Here is a 26,357-nt window from a genome sequence, read left to right on the forward strand (position 1 = left end):
GCTGGACCAAAAACATGATTTTCTTCCTAACCCTGTGATAAAAAGTCAAGTATGAAAGAACGGGGAATACATATGAAAGAGGGAAAGAAGGGGAAGCCTCAAACCTTCCTCTCGATGGACAAAAAGCAAGCTGTGATAGGAGAAATAGCGAACAATGATGGAAAGGTACCCGTGTGTGTATGTGTTTTCATGTATGTATGTGTCTACGTATTTTACAATACTCACTACATGGTTTAATTTATATATGTCCCCAAATAAGGTAAAACAAAACAGTGATCTTAGGCAAGCCAAGGCAATAGAAAATAAAGAAAATCAAGGACATGCTTATCAGAGAAGCTCTAGGAGAGGATTGAGGGGAGATGGGGAAGGGGTACTGCGCAGGCCCCTGGGGCTAAGGCCAGTTTCTATCTTCATCTGAGTGGGGATCACTCAGGTGTTGCTTTGTGATCAGTCAATGAGCTATACTTCTGTGTGTGCTTTCCTGTGTGTCTGCTATGTTTTACAAAGACTTGTTGAAAAAGCATTTCCTTCTCTAATTTTATTTTATTATCTCTGTGGCCTTTCGCCTTTACGGTTTTAGTGGGGTAGCCAGAGGGAGCAAAAGTAAATGCACACACCCAATACGGCTTTCCAGGCTAGGGGCTGAAATAGAGCTACAGCTGCTGGCCTATGTCACAGCCACAGCAATGCAGGATCCAAGCTGCGTCTGTGACCTACACCACAGCTCATGGCAACGCTGGATTCTCCACCCACTGAGTGATGCCAGAGATCAAATCCACAACATTGTGGCTACTAGTCGGATTCGTTTCTGCTGTGCCACAATGGGAACTCCTCAATTTGGCATCTTGAGCTGGAAGGACTTGTTAGGACTTCCTCTTGCTCTGAAAAGACTTCCTAAGGAGGTGCTGTCTTTTTATACATTCAAGACTCATTATCAGACATATATTTGAAATGGAAAGTAAAATAAATATAAAGGATATTTTGGAAAACTATATACAAGTGATAGAAGGTCCTATTTTGCTATATTTATTAATTTAAAAACTAAGAACTTTGGTTTCTCAGATTTTCCAGTGTTTTGTTTTTCCAGTCTGTCAAAGATATTAAGAAAATTCATCCATGTTGCTGCTCTTTTTTATGGCTGAATCTCCTCAATTTCTTTGACAAACTGGAAAACCTGAGAAACTGAAATTCTTAGTTTTTAAATTAATAAATACGGCAAAAACAGGATGAACCTATCTACAAAACAAACAGAATCAGGAACACAAAGAACAGACTTGTGGTTGCCAAGGGGGAGGGAGTGGGATGGACCGGGGAAGTTCGGGGTTGGTAGATGAAAACCCTTACACTTAGAATGGGTAAACAATGAGGCCCTACTGTATAGCACAGGGAACTAACTATATCCGATCTCTTGGAACACGATGGAGGATAATATGAGAAAAAGAATGTATATATATGTATGACTGGGTCACTATGCTATACAGCAGAAATTCATTCAACACTATAAATTAAAACTTTTAATTAAAAAAAAAGAATTTGAGAAAATTTAGTACATCTCATGTGTGCTGCCATTTTGGTCTGCAATATATGTTTATAAAAAGCCACTGCCTCCCTCTTGAGGTAGCTTCTATACCAACTATAATATTTATATCTGTTCTGTTAGTAATAGAGCCCTGGATGATGCAATGTGGTTATATCTCCAAAAGAAACATTTTAAAAAAATACTGTTTGGGGAGTTCCCGTCGTGGCGCAGTGGTTAACGAATCCGACTAGGAACCATGAGGTTGCGGGTTTGGTCCCTGCCCTTGCTCAGTGGGTTGACGATCTGGCGTTGCAGTGAGCTGGGGTGTAGGTTGCAGACGCGGCTCGGATCCTGCGTTGCTGTGGCTCTGGCGTAGGCCGGTGGCTACAGCTCTGATTGGACCCCTAGCCTGGGAACCTCCATATGCCATGGGAGCGGCCCAAGAAATAGCAAAAAAAAAAAAAAAAGACAAAAAAAAAAATACTGTTTGTCACTTAAAGATATCTGGACCCTCCCCAGGGAGGGGCAGATTAAAAATAAGTTAAAACGGATAAAACCATTTTTTTCCAAAGAAGTCTACCTAGGGGATAGCTGCTTAAGTCTGATTTGCCAATTTAGTTAGTCCTTTGTGGTATTACAACAAAGACTGATTAGGATCTGAGGGAGGAGTCATTTACCAGTTTTTCACTACAATTGAAGGGATTTTGTATGTGACTTCCCTTTTTTTTTTTTTTTTTTTTGTCTTTTTAGGGCCACATTCATGGCATATGGAAGTTCCCTGTCTAGGGGTCAAATTAGAGCTGTAGCCACTGGTCTACACCACAGACACAGCAACATGGTATCTCAGCCACATCTGCAACCTATCCCACAGCTCTTGGCCACAGCAGATCCTTAACCCTAAGCAAGGCCAGGGATCGAACCCGCATCCTCATGGATGCTAGTCAGATTCATTTTCACTGAGCCATGACGGGAACCCCTCCCTTTTTTTTTGAGATGTCTTAGAGACATTAAAAAAAAATAATGGAGTAACATCATAGAAGATTTGGATAAATGAAGTTCTGCTAAAAATACAAAAGTAATTCAAGAGTTAGATACAGAACCTATAAAAACTTACAAGGAGTTCCCTTTGTGGCTCAGCAGTAATGAACCCGACTAGCATCCATGAGGACTTGGGTTCAATCCCTGGCCTCATTCAGTGGGATAAGGATCTGGTGTTGCCATGAGCTGTTGTGTAGGTCTCTGACTCGGCTCAGATCCCATGTTGCTGTGGCTGTGGTGTAGGCTGGCAGCTGCAGCTCTGATTTGACTCCTAGCCTGGGAACTTTCATATGCCGCAGGTATGACCCTAAAAAGCCAAACGAACAAACAAAAAATTACAAAATGAACTAGTATAAATGATGTTTTCTGGATACAGACATTACCGTTTGCCTGCAGATTGGACAACTGATCGCCCCAAGCCATGAACCGTATCGCCAGTATGCAATAATGCAGGTACCTAGTGAGAATAAAACATTAATACTGAGGTTTTAAAGTCCATATATCCTGAGAAAGTTTTAAATATCTGACACATTTTAACAGCATCACCTGTGTTAACACGTTTTTACTTCATCCAACCAACTCTTAAGGCAAATTCAAATCTAGTAACAATTCTCAGCCACTGAAAAATATTTTCATTTAAACCACCCGTTAAGATGCAAACATTTTTATGCAATCAAAAGTGAGCACATCTGAAATACCATGTGTTCATGCCATCAGTTTACTACGGTGTTTTGTATTTTGGTTGAGTATTAAAAAAAAATTGCGCTGTGTTTAAAAAAAAAAAAGCGAGCATGCATTAACTGCTTCAATGCTATGAGATTTAATAGAAACTGTTGCATTTTCTATGTAAAATAAATTAGACAATAATTGAACATCATTGTAAATATGACAACCAACAAATCCCAGTATAAATTTCCTGTTCCAAATTTGAAATGTACATTACAAAAACACAACTTGTTTTTTTAAAGTGTTTAGAAAACCAAGTTACTTATCAATAACATTAATTACATAGTTTGAGCAAGGGACCAAAGGATACAGAGAATACATGCTTTCTGCCCTAACAAAGTTTATAATCCAGTTAATCAATGGAATTATTTAACTTTTAATTAATTAATTAATTTTGTACTGGAGGTATTTGATTTTTCGGCTTGAAGGTGTTCATGAAGCAAAACAGGTAAACACAGCCTAATGGGAGGGTTACAGACTTGAAAAAGTGGTAGGTATAAGAATCAAGGTTCAGACCAGCAACAAATTAAAAAGGACTATTTTTATTTTATTTTACTTTTCTTTTGAGGATCACAGCCACAACATAAGGAAGTTCCCGGGCTAGGGGTTGAACGGGAGCTGCAGCCGCCAGTCTACACCACAGTCACAGCAACACTGGATCTGAGCCATGTCTGCAAACCTATACCACAGCTCATGGCAATGCCGGATTCCCAACCAACTGATCAAGGCCAGGGAATGAACCTGCATCCTCATGGATACTAGTCGGATTCTCAACCTGATGAGCCAAAACGAGAACTCTACGAAGGAAAACTTTGTAAGCACTGTTTCTCTGATCACCCAGGTCCCACTGTGACTCTGAACTGCGTGCTTCCTCGCTCCCTTCTTCCTCCAGGGTCTTCTGTTCTCTAGCTCTTGCCTCAGCAACCTCGCCTAACCCTCTGTCTTCCTTATTATGATTCGTCCAGATCAAATCAAGGTCCAGAATTCAGAACCAGCACTGCCAATCAAATTGAGGAGACCACAGGGACATACTTCAATCAGGCAGAAGGTGGCTAAATCTTGAACTGTGTAACAGTAACTTTTAGTACAAAGGAAGAAAAGAGAGGGAGAACTCTCTGGGATGTGCTGGACAGTAATCGTAGAGGAGACAGGATTTGAACCGAACTTTGTGGGGCTAGTAAGATTCAGGAAGGCAGTGAGGAGGAGGGAGATGCTCCAGGTTGTGCAATGGCAAGAGCAAAGGACAAAGTAAGAAAGAAATGGATGCGAGGAGACTGCTGAGCAAGCCAAAGGCTAGAGCAAAGGCTGTGCAACCTGGACACTAGTGACTGTGGGGGAAAACCGGTTCGATGATTTAAGGACTAATTTAAAAGCAAAACCATCTGTATCTTTTCCTGTTCTCAGAGTGCTGTGGTAATTAGACAATATTTACTAATTACTTTGAGCAATCTAATTTCACATGTAAACTATATGAAAGCAAGACCTACCATATATCTGCTATTATTATTACCATCTGTAATGATGCCTTAGATTTTTTTCCAGCCACGCCCACAAGAAGTTCCTGGGCCAGGGATCGAACCCAAGCCACAGAAGTAACAATGCCAAATCCTTAACTGCTAGGCCACCGGGGCACTCCACTGATGCCTGAGATTTATGTACTACTTTTTCACCCCGAAGTCCAATGTGTTTTCACATATGTTAATTAATTAATTAATCTATTTTTGTCTTTTTGCTTTTTTAGGGCCCCGCCAGCAGCATATGGAAGTTCCCAGGCTAGGGGTCAAATTGGAGCTGTAGCCGCTGGCCTACACCAGAACCACAGCAACACAGGATCCAAGCCGCATCTGAGACCTATACCACAGCTCACGGCAATGCCAAATCCTTAACCCCCTAAACAAGGCCAGGTATTGAACACGAGTCCTCATAAATGCTAGTCAGGTTCATTAACCGCTGAGCCACGACGGGAACTCCTCAAATATGTTAATTTATTTAATCCCTTATCTCTTCCATGAACTGGAGTGTAGGTGTCCTTGTTTTGCAAATTACATAATAGCCACTTGCCTGCACTGAAAAACTATGGTCCAGCAAATCAAACACTTTAGTTCATACACATCTGCTGTGACATGCTTGGTGTTTTCCTTTTTCCTCAACTTTCCCCCTCTGTAGGGGGAAGATGACTCAGTAACTTCAATCTGGGGCATAAATCTCTCTAGATCTGTTTATTTATAAAATTGGAAGAAGGCCTTGTAAGACTCCTGGAGAATTAAATAAAATAACGTGGGTTACAGATGAAGTCAGGTGAAGTTCGTTGCTGCTGTTACTTGAAACTGGCAGGAAAGGACCAGAACTGCAGCTCCACAGGCAGCTGCTGAGCTGAGTGCTCGTCACACACATGGTATCAACATCCCCCAACTACTAGTCAAAGAAAGGTTTCCGTTTACATGTGAGGCTGAGGATGGTAAATAAAAGTGTCTGACAAGGAGAGCAGAATATCAGAAGGCGTCCACCTAAGAGCCAGAAGTAAGGCCGAGAACACAACACAGCCATCTTTCAACTGACCGGGTCACTCACTCCATGAACCAGCCCAGGGGCAGATAGAATTCATCAGGCCGACCTGACCTGACTGATTCCAACACTGCTATGGCCACTGTGCTCACGATGGCCGGGGCCATGCCTGGACTCAGAAAAAGTCCCCAGTGGGTTAGGACTGTCAACCAGATGCTTGAGTGGGGAAACATCTGCTTTCTCTGATGGCCACTTACTCCCCCAGCTGAGCTTTCTTTCTTTCTTTTCTTTCTTTCTTTTTTTCCTGCCTTTTTTTTGGGGGGAGGCCCACACTTGCAGCATGTGGAGGTTCCCAGGCTAGGGGTCTAATCGGAGCGGTAGCTGCCAGCCTACATCACAGCCACAGCAACCTCACCATGACAACCTCAGATCTGAGCTGAGTCTGGGACCTACACCACAGCTCATGGCAATGCCAGATATCCTTAACCCACTAGCAAGGCCAGGAATCGAACCCAAGTCTTCATGGATCCTAGCTGGGTTCACTACTGCTGAGCCACAACAGGAACTCCTCTTTTATTTTTCAACTTTTTTTTTTTTTTTTTTTTTTTTTTTTGGCCATGCCTGTGGCATGTGGAAGTTCCAGGGCCAGGAATCGAACCCATGCCACAGTGGTGACAACATAGGATGGTTACCCTGCCAGGCCACATGGAACTCCCATTCTTTCTTTATTTTACTGCTCACTAGTTCTTCTCATAGATAATCAAGGATGGACACTGAAATAGTGTCTTATAGTTTATTAACTACTTAGGCAAAAACCTGAGGGGAGAGGTTGAAATCAGGGGATGAGGCAGTAATGGGGCTGGACAGCACTTACTAAATGAGCAAAAGCTATGGAAACCTGCATTTTGTGAAACGGATTTCAAATACTTTACTTCATCTACAATAGCATAAAAAATAACACTATATACCTGAGAATGCCATATAATGAATCTTAGACAAAAGACACAATGGGGAGAATGCAGTTTATAGATGCTACATTTAAATGAGTCTTCATATGGAAACTGGGTACATTTGGGGAGCGGTGAGAATCCTATGTTGAATACAGCTGTTCCAACGGAAAGAAACGCTACCAATAAAAAATAGGTTTAGTGATAAGATAAATCTCAAGTGGAGAGTAATATAAACCACCAGTGACGTAGTAGAACTGAGCATGCGCCCTGAAGTATGACCTACGTTGAAATCTCAGCTCTGTCCCTCTGCAGCAGGGTTGCCTTTTATAAAATTTCTATTCTTTTTAATTAAAAAATGTATTGGAGTATAGTTGATTTACGGTGTTATATTAGTTTCAGGTGTGTAGCAAAGTGAACTAGTTACACACATACATGCATCCATTCTTTTTCCCCATACAGGTTATGACACACCATTGAGTAGACCTCCCTGTGCTGTGCAGTAGGTCCTGGTTAGTGGTCTATTTTACACAGAGTAGTGTGTATGTGTTTATCCCATCCTCGCCATTTATGTCTCCCCCAATGGTTTCCTCTTTGGTAACCATAAGTTTGATTTTGAAATCTGTGATTTTTTTCCTTTTTTTTTGTTCTGTGACTTGGGTTGGGCATTTATGGCTGGCCCTTCTATGCTCTTGTGGTTTCACCTCTGTGGGTGAACCTGCTTCCATGCCCTCGTCCTCTCAACTGTTTCAGTCAGCCACCGTTTACATCATGATTGGCCAAACTGGGCCCCCAAGGTTCTCAGTGAGCTTTCCTTAAATGATAGAGTAGACAGCTGTTCTACTTTTAGCTGACCATCATCTTCCAAACAGTCCACCCAAACTGATGATGACATATGTCATTCATCCAGGGAAGATGTGGTTCCAAGCACAGGAAATCAGACCTTTGAAGTTGGTCTTGGCAAGAGAGAAAATCCTAATTTTCTTTTTTCTTGTCTTTCTAGGGCCACACCCACGGCGTGTGGAGGGAGCTGAATCGGAGCTGTAGCCTCCGGCCTACACCACAGCCACAGCAATGCCAGATCCAAGCCACATATGAGACCTACACCAAAATCTGTGCTTTTGTTTCTGTTTTATAAATAAGAGCTTCTTAACATTGCTGAGCCTCGGTTTCCTCATCTATGGCGCTGGATGAAATGAAGTATGTTGTGTGCAGAATAGAGCAGGCCCATAACGACAACTCTCCCCAGTCTCATGACCCTCGCCAGCAATGACTATGTGATACTTCATTATTCCCTATGAAATCTTTCTGAAAGGTCAAGAAAAACACACAGGGGTAGACAGCACCCCTTCTGATACTAAGCAAATGTGACATCAACATCCCTTCTTGTCCCATTGCATGCTCTAGGTTTCTCAAGCCTCTGGAGGTCATGAAGGAAGAGAGGCAAGAACTTCTGTACTTGCTCAGAGTGAAAAGGAGGTAGCAGAGCTGAGGGAAGGCCATGGGCAACGCCCTTGAGAAGAATCACCCTGCATTGGGAAGGATGAGCTATTGCTTCATTTGTTAATGAACCACCAAAAAGTGACGAAAACAACGGATGCAGTGAATCCCTCATGGTACTGATATGCTTGAATTACTATTCCAAGAAATATACTTATGGGTTTGTCTGGGGTTTTTTGTTTTTGTTTTTGTCTTTTTGCCTTTTCTAGGGCCACTCCCACAGCATATGGAGATTCCCAGGCTAGGGGTCTAATGGGAGCTGTAGCCACCAGCCTATGCCGAAGCCACAGCAATGCGGGATCCGAGCTGCGTCTGCAACCTACACCACAGCTCACAGCAATGCCAGATCCTCGACCCACTGAGCAAGGCCAGGGATCGAACCCACAACCTCATGGTTCCTAGTCGGATTCGTTAACCACTGCGACACGACGGGAACTCCGGGTTTGTCTGTTTTTTGTTTTTTTGGCCCCTTGGCCCCAGCGTGCAGTGGCTTGACATGGGATCTCAGATTCCAGACCAGGGATTAAACCTGGGCCGAAGCAGTGAAAGCTCTGAGTCCTAACCACTAATTCCCTATTTATCAAGGAGTTGAATAACTAGTTTTCTAAAATCTTTGAACCTGCAGACACTAAATAAAAGTGGCTGACAAGCAGGGCAGGATATCAGAAGCCATCAACCTCACTCACAAGATACAAACTGTGACAGAGAGAAAATCAGGAGCCTAGCCTGGGCATGCACACATGGGTCTTGGTCTAAATATCCAACCACCTTTCACTGAGTATACAGCATTGCTTGCTTACCGCAAAAGAGATGGCCGCAGTTTGTTTCAACAGGGAGGGAAGCTTGATGTAAACAGATTGGACAGTACATGTCAGTGTAGAACTGCTGTCGGGCGGCGGCAGGCACATCCTGGTGACAAAAATGCGGCATATTCAGACATGACACACACAGGCTTGTCAAGATCATCTTTATGCTAAAGTATACTTAGGAATACAGGCAGGATTATGTGAGCCTCGACTAGTTTAAGGTCTTCCAAGTTTGACTGAATTATAAGGCTCCACTGTTGTTTAACTTAAACTGTATGATCTCTACCTTCCTTCCTGAACACAGTATGAAGATAAAAACCTGAATTGAGTCAGGACTTTCTGTATTAGAATAAGTAAGTTACTCCGAGGAACAGGCTAAGTTCGTTAGCTAAAGAATCAGAAGATTAAAAGAGACAGCTATATTGAAATCATTCTGTAAATTGTAAAACACGATCCCAGCATGAATGATTGATATCAAGAGCTCTGGAACACAGCACCATTAATATACTGAATTTAAGTTCTCCGTGAACTTAAGTTCTATGAGGCAAGAATTGTTGTCTGTTTGGTTCACAAATGAATTCCCAATGCCTAGAACAGTATCTGGCATATGGAAGATGTTCAATAAATATTTGTTGAATGGATAAGTCATAAAAATGCTCTTTGGAATCAAAGACTGACTGATGGGTAGGCAATCGATTTTTCTTTTTTTCTTTTTCTTTTTTTCCGGCTTTATTTTAGGGCTGCACCCACGGCATATGGAAATTCCCAGGCTAGGGGCCAAATCAGAGCTGCAGCTGCCGGCCTACACCACAGCCCCAGCAACACCAGATCCTTAACCCACTGAGTAAGGCCAGGGATCGAACCTGCATCCTCATGGATACTAGTCTGTTACCTCTGAACCACAAAGGAAACTCTGGCAATCAGTTTTTAATTTTTGCTCTTTGATGGTAGCCATCTCAACATGAAGAGGTATGATATCCTATTAATCCAGCCTTCATAAAACATATTACATTTCTTAGTAATAGAAATATATATATATACAATATATTACTTAGAGAGTCCATGTGGTTAAAAGCAAAGAAGCAGAGGAGAAAAGTTCTTCTCCTTTGCCGAAATAGTTTTGTTAATTCTGGCCACTGAAGAAAAAGAAAAGGGAAAAAAACGCCCCTTATAGTCATTTCTTTGTAGGTCGTAGGGGAATACATTTTAGAAAGTAGGTTTTCCACTACATTTCATTAAAGCCAGCGACACAGTGATTATTCCCTCACAAGTAAATATCAGGGAAACTGCTGTCTAAGCAAGTTAAAACTAAATAAATACATGAAAATATCTTAATAGATGGAGATTAGCTATTTGCCTAATCTGGAAATGTATAATCAACGGAATAGTTTAAGGTGACTTCAAGCAGGACAACAGCCCATGCTTCCAAAAAGGAATTTATTAATGCTTCCCCACAATTTCTTACACAAGGGGAGTAATAACATCTACCCCTTTCACAAATGCACACATTTAATGTAACAACCGTACCTGTTCTGTTTGAAGTTGTTCCCGAAGCACCCTTACTAGCTCTTGGTTTTCTGGGTGAATGTTTTGATGTGCATTTCTGTTGAATAAAATATAAGAATGTCTGAATAAAAGATATTGTCAGATGAATCCATTTTCCTTATGGGTCTAATTTTTGATCTAGACTACTGGTTAACATAATTTATGTAAATGATGGTATACCACCGTATTCTAATTGCAGGACTTAAACATTCCAGGCTATTCTGAGATCACTGATGATCGGCTCATTTCAGGTTTAACAGGAATATGATGAAATCCAGAGGCCTAGAACCTTGGCGATCTAATGTAACTGCAGACTTATGAATAATAACCAATTAACGCATTTATTTCTTTGATAAAATTTCTTGTATTATTATGTACTTGAACACTTTTCCATATGGAATTAGGTCTTTCTCCCCACTTTTCACCTACAAGGAGAGGGAGATAGAGAAAAACAAAAACTAAAAGGTATAATGTGGACAGGACTAAACCTAATGTACCACCAGTTACAATTAACAATAAAACAACACATTAGCAAGAAAAATGAAAAATCAAAGGCAAGAGGTTGGTGGCCTATATAAAAGGATGGGATCAGACACATGAATGCTGAAAGTTACAAGTGGGGGTTAGGTTGGTGAGGTTGGGGGGGTGAATGTGAATATTTACATATGAATCACAGTTTAATTTCATTTGGCTGCAGAAGTTTTTCTTCTAAACTGAAATCTTGGAGTTCCCGTTGTGGTGCATCAGAAACGAATCCGACTAGGAACCATGACGTTGCGGGTTCAATCCCTGGCCTTGCTCAGTGGGTTAAGGATCTGGCGTTGCCGTGAGCTGTTATGTAGGGCGCAGATGTGGCTCGGATCTGGTGTTGCTGTGGCTGTGGCGTAGACCAGTGGCTACAGCTCACATTCGACCCCTAGCCTGGGAACCTCCATATGCTGCGGGGTGTGGCCCTAAAAAGGACAAAAGACAAAAAACAAAAACAAACAAACAAAAAAGACCAAATCTCTAATAGCAATATTTTAAATCCACACAATGTCGGTGTTTCTCTAAAGAAGAGTCTTTACTCTCTGGCTGGACTGATATCCCACAGCAATAAGAATTCTAACTCAAAATTCTAATGGGGTAAGGAAAGTTTAAGAAATTTATCTATAGTTATTTAATTTTTAGTAAAAAAAAAAAAAAATCCAAATTTTAGAAAAGAAAGCTGAGGGAGTTTCCATTTGTGGAAATGAATCTGACTAGTATCTATGAGGACACAGGTTCAATTCCTGGCCTTGCTCAGTGGGTTAGGGATCTGGCCTTGCTGTGAGCTGTGATGTAGTTCGAAGGCACAGCTCGGATCTGGCTGCGTCTATGGCTGTGGTGTAGGCCAGCAGCTACAGCTCTGATTTGATGCCTAGCCTGGGAACTTTCATGTGCTGTGAGTGCGGCACTAAAAAAAAAAAAAAAAGAAAAGAAAGGTGAAAAGACATAACCACTAGTTGAGAGGACATAAAAACAACAGAAAGTCAAATATCTGATCAGAAGCTCAACAAAGATGCAATAAAACTATCTGAACTCTGTTTAAACATCTTACATTTTGGTGAATTATTGATTTTAAAATGTTACATCCTTTGTGTGTGTGTGTCTTTCCAGGGCCTCAAGCTAACTGGAAATTCTCAGTTCTTTGACACTGGAAAACCATGCCCTTTCCACTGGGGGGAAAAAAACAGTCATGACTTTCAAAGTATAGATATACATTATGTGACTAGAAGGTCTTTGGGTTTCTTTTCATAAAAGAGAAGATATAAAACTCTTAAGTCTGATCATAGAATATGAGAAAAGTCAAGGTACAGCCCAAGAACAAGGACAAACAGCCTGAGATGCTGAACATGGCCCGGAGCTCAGGTAAATAAATGTGACTGGCAACTATGAGTACAGAACCAAAAATCTAGACAGTGGGATAATACAGATTGAAAGCTACACCAGAAAATCTTGAAACACATTGTTATAGTCAAAACCACAGGCCAAAAATGGCGTTGCTTGTGCCAAAGCCCATGATTCAAACAGACTGTGTACCTGGCCCACCTGCTGCGCCCACCTCCCCCAGGAACTTGATCAGAATCAGTCAGTCTGGAATTCACAGGTCAGCACAAAGGAGCTAATGTGTAGGGTAAGACCCCCGCCGTTTCCCTCCCCCAGAAGCAAGCTCAGGCCTGAAACCATCCTTCCTTTTCCTCTGCTGATAACCTCCTGGCCCCACCCTCCTTCTGTCTGTAAGCCCTTCCATTTCATGCAACTCCTAGGAGCATAACTCCTTGCTGGACAGGCTGCTGTCTGATTCATGATTAGCTTAATAAAGCCAATCCTATCTTCAGATGTACTCAGTTTAATTTCTGTTCTATAACAATATGATCACCTTCGCTATGAGAAAATGATGGCATCTGACACTGAGCAGGTCTAAAATGAGAGGCCAGGGAAAACAGTGGTTCTACTATAAAACAGAAGTGCATGTGTTGTTACCAGTATATTTATCAACGATTTATGCTCCTTCTAGGTTCCCTGAAAGGAGAAACCCAAAGCGTCAAACCAGGCAAGTTATATGTAACCCTGGGAAGAAGCCAGGCACCTCTGATATGAGGACAGCAATGACACCCAAAGTCTGGGTCAAGAAAAGAAGTTTGAATCAAAGTTTACAAATATGCAAGTGTGGGGCTCACAGGTTAACCTGAGTACCCTTGGGACTGGATTCCGGTTATGTCAACACATGGCAGCTATTATTAATGGCTTGAGAAGGAAGAACAAATAGAATAGATTTAGGAGTTCCCATCGCGGCTCGACAGTTAACAAACACGACTAGTATCCACAAGGACAGATTCGATCCCTGGCCTCGCTTAGTGGGATAAGGATCCAGCACTGCCGTGAGCTACGGTGTAAGTGGCAGATGCAGTTCAGATCCTGTGTTGCTGTGAGCTCCAATTCGACCCCTAGCCTGGGAACTTCCATGTGCCACAGGTATAGCCCTAATAAATAAGTAAATAAATAAATAAAATAGATTTACATAGAAATTAATTATAACTACAAAACATCGCTGAAAGATATTAAATATGACATGAATAAATGGAAGACATTCCATATTTATAGATTGGAAGACAACAATTGGTTAAGATGTCAATACCATCTGACATGATCTATCTACAGATTTGGTACAACGCCTATCAAAATCTCAACAGCATTCTTTGCAAATAAAGAAAAACCCACCCTGAAATTTATATGGTATATTGATGGATTCTCAGTAGCCAAAGTAATCTTGAAAGAAAAGAACAAAGTTACCAGAACGTCCTGATTTCAAAACTTGCTACAAAGCTATAGTTAAAAACAATGTGGTACCGGTACTAAGGACAAACACATAAACCAATGGAATAGACCATAGAGACCAGAAATAAACTCTCACAATTACGGTTAACTGGTTTTTGACAAGGATGTCAAGATCCTTCAGTTAGAGTAAGGATGGTCTTTTCAACAAACGGTGTTTGAAGAACTGGATCTTCACATACAAAAGAATGAAGTTGGACCTTTATCCCATACACATACAAAAATTAACTTAAAAATGGATCAAAGACCTAAACTTAACAACTAAAACCATAAAAATCCTGGTAAAAAAATAGGGAGAAATCCTTGTGGCCCTGGATTTGGCAATGACTTCTTTCTTTCTTTTTTTTTTTTTTTTTGCTTTTTAGGGCCATACCCATAGCACATGGAGGTTCCCAAGCTAGGGGTTGAATTGGAGCCGTAGCCACCAGCCTATACCCCAGCCACAGCAACAATGGATCCTTAACCCACTGAGCGAGGCCAGGGATCAAACCCACAACTTCATGGTTCCTAGTTGGGTTCACTGACCGCTGAGCCACGACGGGAACTCTGCAATGATTTCTTAACTATGAAACCAAAACCAAAGGCAACAAAAGAAAAAAAAAGATAAATTGTGACTGGCTTCTGGTTATGTCAACAGGTTGAGGCTCAGCAGGTTAAGAACCCGAAACTGTCCATGAGGGTGCAGATTCAATCCCTGGCCTCGTCAGTGAGTTAAGGATCCAGCGTTGCCGAAAGCTGCGGCTAGGTTGCTATGGCTGTGGCGTAGCCTGGCAGCTGCAGCTCTGACTCAACCCCTAGCACAGAAACCCCATGTGCTGCAGGTGTGACCTTAAAAAAGAAAAAATAGAGTTCCCATTGTGGCGCAGGGGAAACAAATCCGACTAGGAACCATGAGGTTGTGGGTTCTATCCCTGGCCTTGCTCAGTGGGTTAAGGATCTGGCATTGCCATGAGCTGTGGTGTAGGTCACAGACGCGGCTCAAATCTGGTGTTGCTGTGGCTGTGGTCAAGGCTAGCAGCTGTAGCTCTGATTAGACCCCTACCCTGGGAACCTCCATATGCCAAAGGTGCGGCCCTAAAAAGCAAAAAAAAAAAAAACAAAAAACAAAAAACAAAGAAAGAAAGAAACAAAAGAAAACAAAATATAAGTAAATTGGACTTCATCAAAATTTTAAAAATTTTCTGCAGAGGACACTACCAAAAGGATAAAAAGACAACCAACAGAAACAAAGAAAATATTTATAAATCATATATTTGTTAAGTGATTAAGATAGAACATAGAACTCACAAACAAAAAAAACCAAACAACTCCATTCAAATTCATGCATGGACTTGAATAGACATTTCTCCAAAAGAAGACATACAGATGGCTAATAAGCATATGAAATGATATTCAACAGCATTAGCCATTAGCGAAATGCACATCAAAACCACAAATGAGAGACCACTTTGTACCCGTTAGGATGACTATCAAAAAACCAGAAAGTAGGAGTTCCCATCGTGGCTCAGTGGTTAGCGACTCTGACTAGGAACCATGAGATTGCAGGTTTGATCCCTGGCCTTGCTCAGTGGGTTAAGGACCTGGCGTTGCCGTGAGCTGTGGTGTAGGTCGCAGACACAGCTTGGATCTGGCATTGCTGTGGCTCTGGCGAAGGCCGGTGGCTTCAGCTCTGATTAGACCCCTAGCCTGGGAACCTCCATATGCCGAGGGAGCAGCCCTAGAAAAGGCAAAAAGACAAAAAAACAAAAACAAAAACAAAAAAATCCAGAAAGTAGCAAGTGTTGGCCAAGATATCAAGGGAACTGGAATCTTCCTGCATTGCTGGTGGGGATATAAAATGTGAAAAACAGATTAAAGGTTCCTCAAAAAGTTAAAACAGTTCCCTTGTGGCCCGGCGGGTTGAAGATTTGGTGTTGTCACTCCAGCAGCTAAGATTGCTGCTAAGGCACGGATTCTATCCCAGGCTCAGGAATTTCCACATGCAGCAGGCATGGCCAAAAAAAAAAAAAAAAAAAAAAAAGTTAAACCCAGAAATATCATGTGATCTAGTAATTCTAGCTGAAAGTGAGGATTAGTGCAGATACTTGTGCACCAATGTTCATAGAGCACCATTCACAATAGCTAAAAGGTAGAATACCCATGTGTCCATCAACAGATGAATAAAAAAACGAACAAAACATGCAGTTCCCAACGTGGCGCAGTGCAAGTGAATCCAACTAGGAACCATGAGGTTGAGGGTCTGATCCCTGGCCTCGCTCAGTGGGGTAAGGATCCAGTGTTGCCATGAGATGTGGCATAGGTCACAGATGCAGCTCGGATCTGATGTTGCTGTGGCTGTGGTGTAGGCTGGCAGCTGTAGCTCCCATTTGACCCCTGGCCTGGGACCTCCATATAACTCAGGTGCAGCCCTTAAAAGCAAAAAAAAAAAAAAAAAGAACAAAATATGGTATGTATGTACAATGGAAATGTTATTCAGCCATAAAAAGGAACAAAGTTCTGAAAGATGATACAACACAGATGAACCTTGAATGTGTGAAATAAGCCAGTGAAATAAGCCTGACATAAATCAACAGGTATCATTTAATTCCACTTCATGAGGTATACAGAATAGTCTAATTTCTTGAGACAGAAGGTGAATTAAAGATTACCAGGGGTGGGGGAGGAGGAATTGGGAATTATTATTTAATTGGTACAGTTTCTGTTTCAGACGATGAGGAAGTTCTAGAAACAAACAGTGGTGATGTTTATACAACACTGTGAATGTACTTAATACCAATGAACTGAATACCTAAAACGGTAACTTTTAGGTTATGGTTATTTTACCATAATACAAAGAATGAATTATAATGACTAAAAAAATCAAAGAAATTACAAAAAAAGAACACAAGGCTCCTTTGAGTTTTACAATACACATGCTACCCCTCCCCCGGCCCCATAAGTGAATACTTTAGTTGAAGTAACTGAATTAACAACTGACAAATGAATATGAATCTGAAGAGCTGGACAGCAACTTAAACTGACTTCCTATCCAATCATATGCAGATTTAAGACCATGTTCAAGTAATGGGGAGCAGCTTGTATTACTTGAAAAGTTGTATCTTAGGGTAAGCCAAAAGCACATCATTTATCTCCACCTGCTGGCCCTATATAAGATCACAGAAAACATATAGATTGGTCTCTGCCCATGGTTCCTGGCACAAAGCTCCAGAAACACTTGTCGTTTCCTAACTGATAAGAGTGCAGGAGCATCTTTTATTCTAATATTTGGTCTGTGACCTGGTCCCTGACACAGAGCTCCTGAATCCCTTGTAAACGCCCAGGTGACAGGAGTGTCTTTTGCTCTAATGAGGTGACTCTGTGGGGGGGGGGGGGCTCCCAGATGAGGGCTGGTCACCAGTCATGATTAGAAGCTTGCTATTTTCAGCTCCCCACTCCATTCTCGAGAGATGGGGGGGCCAGATGAGGACGCCCCCATAAAACCCCAGTAACACAGTCTGGAGAGCCTCCTGGTGGGTGAACACGTCCATGCCAGGAGAGTGACGCATCCAGGCCCACGGGACAGAGGCTTAGGACCCACCCAGACTTCGCCCTATGCATCTCTTCATCTGGCTGTGCATCTGTCCCTTTGTCACATCTCTTAATAAACTACTAAACCTCACTGTTTTCCCTGTGACCTGTTCTGGCAAAGATACCAAACTTGGTGGGGGGGTCATGAGAACCTCTGATTTGTAGCCAAATCAGAGAGAAGTTAGGGGTAATTTGGGGACCTGCTACTTGTGACTGGCCTCTGAAGTGTGGTGGCAAGCGATCTCGCTTCAACTGTGGATATGACGCTCTTTGCAGGTTAACAATATCAGAATCAAGTTAAATTGTGGGACACCTAGTGGGGGCTGTGGAGAATTGTTTGGCAGGGGAAAAACCTACACACATTTTTTGGTGGCCAGAAATAATGAGTCTGTGTAAAAATAGAGGAGACATACAGGAGAGAAATGGCAGGGAAGAACTGGGTCCTTCACAAGAAGGAAAAATCTGTAGGTTTCTCCTTTATACGGTAGTTCTGCCCAGGAAACCACACAGAATAAACCTAATTCTTCAACAATCAAGCCCTCATCATATTTAAAAACAGCTTGTATATCCTATAGTCTTTTTCTCTAATCTAAATGTCCCCAGTTTTTCAGGCATTTTTATGATTTGTTTCCGTAGCTTTACCCATTTTGATAGCCTCCCCTGAATATTTTACTGTTTAAAATTCTTAGAGGAAGTTCCCATCGTGGCTCAGTGGTTAACAAATCCGACTAGGAACCATGAGGTTGTGGGTTCGATCCCTGGCCTTGCTCAGTGGGTTGGGGATCCGGCGTTGCTGTGGCTCTGGCGTAGGCCGACAGCTACGGCTCCGATTGGACCCCTAGCCTGGGAACCTATATATGCCAAGGGAGCGGCCTTAGAAAAGGCAAAAAGACAAAAAAAAAAGAAAAAAAAATTTAAAAAATTAAAATAAATAAATATATAAAATAAAATTCTTAGATATACAAGGTTCTACTGCAGAGCACAGAGAACTATATTCAATATCCTGGGATAAACCATAATGGAAAAGCATATGAAAAAGAATGTACATATATGTATAACAACCATTTTGTGGTACAGCAGAAATTAACACACTGTAAATCAATAAACTTCAACAATAAATAAATAAAAATAAACTTTTTTTTTTTTGGTCTTTTTGCCTTTTCTAGGGATGCTTCCCATGGCACATGGAGGTTCCCAGGCTAGGGGTCTAATCGGACCTGTAACCACCGGCCTACGCCAGAGCCACAGCAACACGGGATCCGAGCCACATCTGCGACCTACGTCACAGCTCACGGCAACGCTGGATCCTTAACCCACTGAGCAAGGCCAGGGATCGAACCTGCAACCTCATGGTTCCTAGTCGGATTCATTAACCACTGCGCCATGATGGGAACTCCAAAAATAAAATTCTTGATCCAAACTGACTATAATCTATATGTGACCTTTATCTGATTATCATGATTAAGACAACCTAATACAGCTGTCTTTGACATTTACAATATACAACTGCCTTTTTAACAGAAACTTTTGAGCTTCATGTCACTCCAGTCTGTGAAGGAAAAACTGTTATTAAACAAGTGATAGTTATCCATAGTAGGGAAATTAGAAAAACAAAGGAAAAGAAAAATATTTATAAATAAAATTAATCTCACTTTATCCTTGTTTTTAAACAAAATGGGCTATGTGACTTATGGTTTTGTGATGTGTCTTTCTCTTAATTCTCACTCAACGATTTATCATAGTTTTTTTTTTCCCCTCTTATGGCCACTCCTACAGCATGTGGAAGTTCCTAGGCTAGGGGTTGAATCAGAGTCGCAGCTGCTATGCCACAGCCACAGCAACAGCAATACCAGATCTGAGCCGCATCTACAACCTACACCATAGCTCATGCCAACGCCAGATCCTTAACCCACTGAGGCCAGGGATCAAACCCACATCCTCATGGATACTAGTTGGGTTCTTAACCCACCGAGCCACAACAGGAATTCCCCTTTTCAGTTAATTTTTGCATATGATGTGGTATGGGTGCAACTTTATTCTTTTGCATGTGGCTATCCAGTTGCCCAGCATCATCTGCTGAACCCTTTCCCCACCAAAAGGTCTCAGAATCACTGTCAAAGACCAGTTGACCATCAATATACGGGATGTCCCGCTCCTTTTTTTTTTGCTGAGCCCACAGTATGTAAAAGTTCTCCGGCCAGGGATCAAACCCATGCCACAGCAACAACCCAAGCCACTGAAGTGACAACACCAGATCCTTAACCTGCTGTGCCACGAGAGAACTCCAACCCATTTCTGAATCTTAATTCTATTGTACCAATATATTAATTATCGTTCTCAACTGACAATCTAATAAACATACTTCTTTTGTCTTCTTCACCCCAGTTGCTAACAGAAATGAGCAGAACAGGCTCAAAGGCAAAGCTTTTTGACAGTTCAGTGTCCTTTTCTGGTTTACATTAAAGCATGAACCAGTACTTCTGGGAATAACTTGTTAACCAGTTATAAACACATTTAAATCTGTTATCATCTGGTCATCATTTCCCCATTATACGCACAAGTACATCACCAAGTACTGTGTAAATACTGATACCAAGATAATACCGCCCTAATCAGAAACTAACCATGCAGAGGTAAGAGAGAAATGTTTCACGTTCTGTTTAATAATCCTTCCTATAACTTTTATAAGAAACTAACTGGCCTGTAGTTTTTGAAATTAATCTTTTTTCTATTTTATACTTTTCTGCTCATTTCTATTTTCAATGATATATACAAAATTTTATGTATCTCCGTGTGTTAACACTTCCGTTTCTGGTTTATTACCTTATTTCTGTGTATTGTTGGTATATAGACCTCTGAGACCTATAGGTATTTTTTCTGATTCTATAACAGTAATTTTAATCCTAATCTTAATTCCCTCTATATTGTCCAAGGTGGAGGGGGTTGCCTCAGTTTTTTTCATTTAAACACTGAAAATATTTTTGTACTTATATCACCTACAAGTTGATGAATTCAATTATGAAAATTACATTTTTAAACTGTGATATTCCAACAGAAAATACTAACATTTTATTCAAAACATGGAGGATAAATTTAAATCTTATCTGACTAGACAGTTGATGAAAGGAAAAAATATATAGTAGTATTTAGAGCCTAGTGGAAAATAAAATATCTTAGTAAATATATACAATCACTGAAATCTATTACTTTCCTTTGATATTAAGTATTAAACATTACTAGATGCAATCAGAAAGTCAGTGGCCCTAGGAAATATGTATTATTTCAATTCTTTTGTCCTTTAGTCTCACCTGAAAAGTGCATATACCAGGGTAGCAATCAAAGCGAAACTGACCACAACTGCCACAAGTACTTGGTCACTTACTCCTTCTATGACTGAGTCATCATCCAGTTTCAAACTTTGAACTTCACCTTGATATTTGGCCATTCCAGGTCTAAAAGACAAGAGGTAAGGTAAACAAATGACACAGTGAAAATGAAATACACTAGTAAAAGCAATACAGATAGCGCTGACTTCTAATACATTTACCTTTCTGTAGCGCCCACTTAAGGTAGGTTGCCTTAAGGACACCAGTGGGCGATGCCCCATGAATGAGTTCTTTAAAATTTGCCAGACATTATTTTCAAGAGTACAGAATTCTATTGCCTTTAAGGAAAATTATTACTATAATTTATCATCTATTTACATTTTTTATTTTTATTTTTTTTTTCATTTTAGGGCCTCACCTGTGGCATATGGAGGTTCCCAGGCTAGGGGTCAAATCAGAGCTGCAGCTGCCAGCCTACGTCACAGCCACAGCAATGCCAGATCCTTAACCCACTGAGTGAGGCCAGGGATTGAACACACAACCTCACGGGTACTAGTCAGGTTTGTTACTGCTGAGCCACAACAGTAACGCCTATTTACTTTTTTTAGCAATTTTTTTTTTTTTGCAAATTTTTAAAAAATACCCTTTCCTCTTCAAGCTTAGGTCTTTTTATTTTAAGGGAAAAAAAAAAAAAAAGATACTTCTCATGCCTAGCTGCTCTTTTCTTATTTGTGAATACCAAATAAATTCTCCAAGTAGATCACAGCCCTCTTCTCCCTTGTGGCACTGAACGTGCATCATGGAATGTAACATGTATGAATAGGGAAGGAAATACATTGTCTTCTGCAAATGTTCCTGTATCACCTAGCATGGTGCCCTGTACACAGTAGGATTTAATATATATATAAATATATATATTATATATCTTATATCTATATATATACACATATTTATACCTATCTATATCTATCTATCTATACACACATTTATATATATATGTTTAAATAAGAGTGACTTACCTTCCTTACAGTAAATATATTTATTCATATAGAGACATATTTACATAAATACATGTTTAAATAAGAGTGACTTACCTTCCTTACAGTATTAGTACTTTGAAAAGTAAGCGACATAGAGGCCATAGAACATTTATAGCTATACTAACACTACTTGAATTAATGAAAATTCTGGTGCTTTGAAAAACGATGAGCCTCACCTGGGACTAAGCTCAGCTTATGGTTCAGAATTCTTTGAACTGCCTGGAATATGGAATCGCTCTGAGGCTGCATTTCCTTATGAAGAGAAAAGGGAGGATATGAAACTCTTCTTCCCATACACTAAACTGGAGAAAAAATGGTAACACCCGACTTCTATAGGTATGAGGGGAGACAGCCCAAACATCAGGGTTCAAATAACACAAATAATTCATATCTTTTTCAGCTGGCAAACACTCAATTTCAAAATCTTATAAAACACAGCAAAGAAAATAAAGGCAATAAATAGTCAATTAAATGTATATGATTATTCATAATTAAAATCCTGCATTTATGTAACATACTGCATTGAAAACAGTTTTATTTAATATCATCATTAATCAGGTGAGTCTCTCCTAAAAGCAAACTGTGAGTGTAAAAGTCCAAAGTCTTTGAAAAAGAACTGGAATTGGCTGCCAAGATGAAAATGACCTGGCATGGAAGAAACTTAAGTAAACAGATCAAAGGTGGCTTTCATCAGTTTTACACATAGTAATGGCCTCATGTATCAGGAACTTCCTAATGATAGGTTTTGAGTATCCTTCACAAAAGCTCACACCAGGAAACACAGAGAAGAGGCTCGACCTGCAGAATTTTATTCAATGAACTGCCAATGGAAATTGAAAAGAGCCACAAGTAATCAAGGGGTGGGCCACCCAGTCAATTTAGATATTTTTGTTGCCAGGTTCCCTCTTTCTAAATGAGAGATGCTGTGGCCGTGTCCGGAGTCCTAAGGGCAGGGAGGACTGCTCAGAGATAACCCTAACGTCATCCCATGCCAATATCTGGATTCCCAGTCTCTCATCACTGAATCTAACGCCTTTAGCGAGCTGAGAGGATTTTTCTCCTCTGCTGTACATTCAGGGAGCTCACTACTTTGTACCTAGTTTTAAAAATAGGTTACATTTGTTTTTATGTCCTTCCAGGTGTAATCAATGATGATATTACCAGAGTTCCCACTGTGACTCAGTGGTAATGAACCCGACTAGTATCCACGAGGATTCGGGTTCGATCCCTGGACTTGCTCAGTGGGTTAAGGATCTTGGTGTTGTCATGAGCTATGGTGTAGGCCGCAGATGAGGCTTGGATCCTGCATTGATATGACTGTGGCGTAGGCTGGCAGCTGCAGCTCTGATTCAACCCCTAGCCTGGGGACTTCCTATGTTGTTGGTGTGGCCCTAAAAAGGAAAAAAAAAATTACCAAATTCTACTGTATATATAAAATATATGTATATATAAATTATATCTGTATTCTTATATAGTGGATTCACTCTGTTGTGCACCTGAAATGAATACAATATTATTAATCAACTATGGTTCAATAAAAAAATCATTAAAATCGGAGTTCCCTTGTGGTACAGCGGGTTAAGGATCTGGCTTTTTCACTGTAGCAGCTTGGGTCACCTGCTGTGCTGTCGGTTCAATCCCTGGCCCTTCCACATGCTGCAGGTATGGCCAAATAAATTAGTTAATTGAATTAAAATAATATATATACACATATCATCTCTACTGTATAAATATATGACTGTGTAAATACATGACTTCTACCAATTACATCAAGATATTGCTTCACTCACATTTTCAAGAACTCAGAGCTCTGGGATACTTTACTGCAGGACTGTGTAATGTTATTTGCCTCATTTTTCCCCTCTATGGCCATACCTGCAGCATATATGGAAGTTCCAGGGACTGAATCTGAGCTGCAGCTGTGACCTATGCCACAACTGTGGCAATGCCAGATCCTTTGACCCACTGTGCCAGGCAGGGGATCAAATCCAAGCCTCCACAGAGACAATAGCAACTGTAGTCAGGTTCTTACCCCACTGTGCCACATTCGTGCTTTTTTTTTTGCTTTTTTTTGGGGGGGGCAAACCTGCAGCATATGGAAATTCAAAGCTAGGGGTTGGATTGGAGCTGCAGCAGACAGCCATGCCGGATAGGAGCCACAGCTCAAAGCAACACTGGATTCTTAACCCACTAATTGGGGCCAGGGATGGAATGGGTTCATTACTGCTGAGCCACAGTAGGAACTCATTATTTGCATCATTTAACAGCTAAAGTTCCCAGTGTTGTTAAAATGAAGAGTTACCTTTTATTCCGACAAATTCTAGGGTCACTGAGAGGGCAGGAAGGGAAGAGACTGCTGATGAGTTTTGGAGAGGTGCAGAAGTCGCTGCTTTCCCCTGCCTGGTGGAAATGCCAGCTCCCACACGCAGAACCACTAAAGGCATCTAACTGACTCTCTGGGGCTTCAAAAACTAACTTCTGCCTGTTGTTCTTATTGTCAGAGTCAAAAAAAGGAAGAATAGGAGCTAGCGGCTCAAAAATGAGGTAGGTATGATACCACCACCTCAGTTTGGAAAGAGGCCGATCTAAGATCACAGGAGATAAGCAATAAAAAGCAATACAATTTTCTATCTGAAGACATAACAGCATCCCTCAATCTTGAAAATGAGTTCCAACGTCTACCGGAACTTCAGACCTCCCACTGTGGCTGGTCTGGAACAGAAAGGGGCTGCCAATTCTGACTGGGAACCCAGGCTCTCAACTCCAGCCAAAGCTCCACTGCCTGGCATGAGGATCCTGGAGTTTAGTTCCAGTTATGCTACCATAGCTGGGACTCCATTTAATCTCTTAGTTTATTTATTTTTTCCTTTTCAGGGCCGCACCTGTGGCATATGGACATTCCTAGACTAGGGGTCGAATTGGAGCTGCAGCTGCCCACAGTTTGTAGCAACGCAGGATCCTTGATCCACTGAGCAAGGCCAGGGATACTAGTATGATTCTTAAACTGTTGAGCCACAATGGGAACTCATTTAATCTCTTTGGACCCCTCATTTTCTGCAACATGTAAAGGCTGGATCTGAGGATTTTTTTAGTTCCTTCCACCACTGCATTTCTCTGATTCGGTATTTTTCGAAATAGAAGATAAAAAGGCGGGGGGGGGGGGAGCGAGAAAAAGATAAATGCCAAAGGTTAAAATGGTGACAAGTAGGAAGTACTGGCACAGCCAGACCTTCACCTTTCTTGAGACACAGTTCTCTAGTCTGAATTCTTTTCAGGTTAAGGATTAGTTCAGCAATAAAAATAAAGCCAGTGTCTGCTTCCTCCCTTAAGAGATGAAAACTGGGCTTCAGTGCGCAAAGATTTAAGACGTCTGTCTCCAGCCCCATTCTTACTGAGCACCCTAGACCCTCCGTTTCCTGAAGGCGTCTTCTGAGGACCTCAGGGGCAGGGACTGAGAGGCGCCCGCACAGGCAGGGCACTGAGAATTGCACATGTGTGGGGCCACTAAATGCTGCTTGCTTCAAACCCTAAAGCAAGGGTATTACATTTATAAAACATGGTATCTAATCTACTTTACAGGATCCTGTCAACTGAGAATGCATGACTAGCAGTCTGGTTTTCACTACTGGAGATTTATAGCAAAACATCATAGACCTTGGAAACTGTGGATAATTGATAGAAAAACTGATAAGATAATTGACAGAAGAACCGATTTCCGAATGGCGTTTTTTGCAATGCTTTGCTAAGTCTTATTGAGACTTAATATACTGAAGAAGCATATGTTTTGCAGTCAGATGACTGTGTACTTGTGCAAAATCTGGGTCTCAGCTTCCGCATATATAAAATAAAATTAACTTGCACTATGTCAAACAAGCACTTTTTTGGCCAAAAAAACACACACAAAAAACCAAAAAACCCACACTTGCTTTGTGAAGTTTATGAGATGATGAAGGTAGAACATTTAACATACTGCTTGGTAGGCTTTCAATAAATGGAAGCTATAATATTTTGATTACTGTTATTAACAACCTTCAAGGTATCCACAGAACCATGATAAAACAGCCATGCCTTCCCCACAGAGTCACTAAGTAGCATCTTAAGAGCTCTTTAATCAAAGCTCTAAATATGTACTCCCTACATACAGGAAGACAGGATAATAAACTTGGAACATTGCCACGAAAGACACCATCATGTTTACTGAATCTTCTAAACAGCTGTAGTTGAGAACCAGTCTCCAGTAGCCTGAGTAAGGAGACAGCCAAGCCAAGTTCCACTCACCTCTCTTTGGTCTTTCCTGAAGCTTTCAGGAAAAAACAAAACACAGAAGAATAAGGGAAATAGAGGAAGTTCCACAACTTCAAAGGAGAAACTCAATGTCATTTTGCCCAAACTCATGTTGAAACATGATGGCCACATGGCTTCCGCAGACAATGACTCACATCCAAGATGTTTTTCTTTTTATTTTTTGGTCTTTTTAGGGC

The 26,357-nt window shown here is 41.0% G+C and overlaps 1 protein-coding gene across 7 annotated transcripts in view; it reads right to left on the bottom strand.

The window, feature by feature from the left end:
* The window catches only part of RNF170 (ring finger protein 170), a 44,585-nt gene that overhangs the window by 15,343 nt on the left and 2,885 nt on the right, over positions 1-26,357 (bottom strand). For 3 of the 7 annotated variants that reach the window (XR_014832759.1, XM_085004429.1, XM_021077852.2), the window contains exons 2-6: positions 22,053-22,128; positions 20,819-20,962; positions 10,569-10,644; positions 9,036-9,144; positions 2,941-3,014 (exon numbers count right to left, since the gene is read on the bottom strand). Coding sequence is in view for 6 of the 7 variants with exons in the window: in XM_085004429.1 (XP_084860555.1) it covers positions 2,941-3,014; positions 9,036-9,144; positions 10,569-10,644; positions 20,819-20,955 (396 nt within the window). In the remaining variant the exon portion in view is untranslated. Of the gene's footprint in view, positions 1-2,940; positions 3,015-9,035; positions 9,145-10,568; positions 10,645-20,818; positions 20,967-22,052; positions 22,129-26,357 lie in introns of those variants that run through there. The other 4 variants (XM_085004428.1, XM_085004430.1, XM_021077851.2 and 1 more) reach the window with 2 other exon arrangements.

Source organism: Sus scrofa, chromosome 17, assembly GCF_054392235.1.
Source record: "Sus scrofa isolate SSC_HxYL_T2T_F1_AM1 chromosome 17, Sscrofa_HxYL_maternal_Yorkshire_Landrace_v2.0, whole genome shotgun sequence".
NCBI classification, from domain to species: Eukaryota; Metazoa; Chordata; class Mammalia; order Artiodactyla; family Suidae; genus Sus; species Sus scrofa.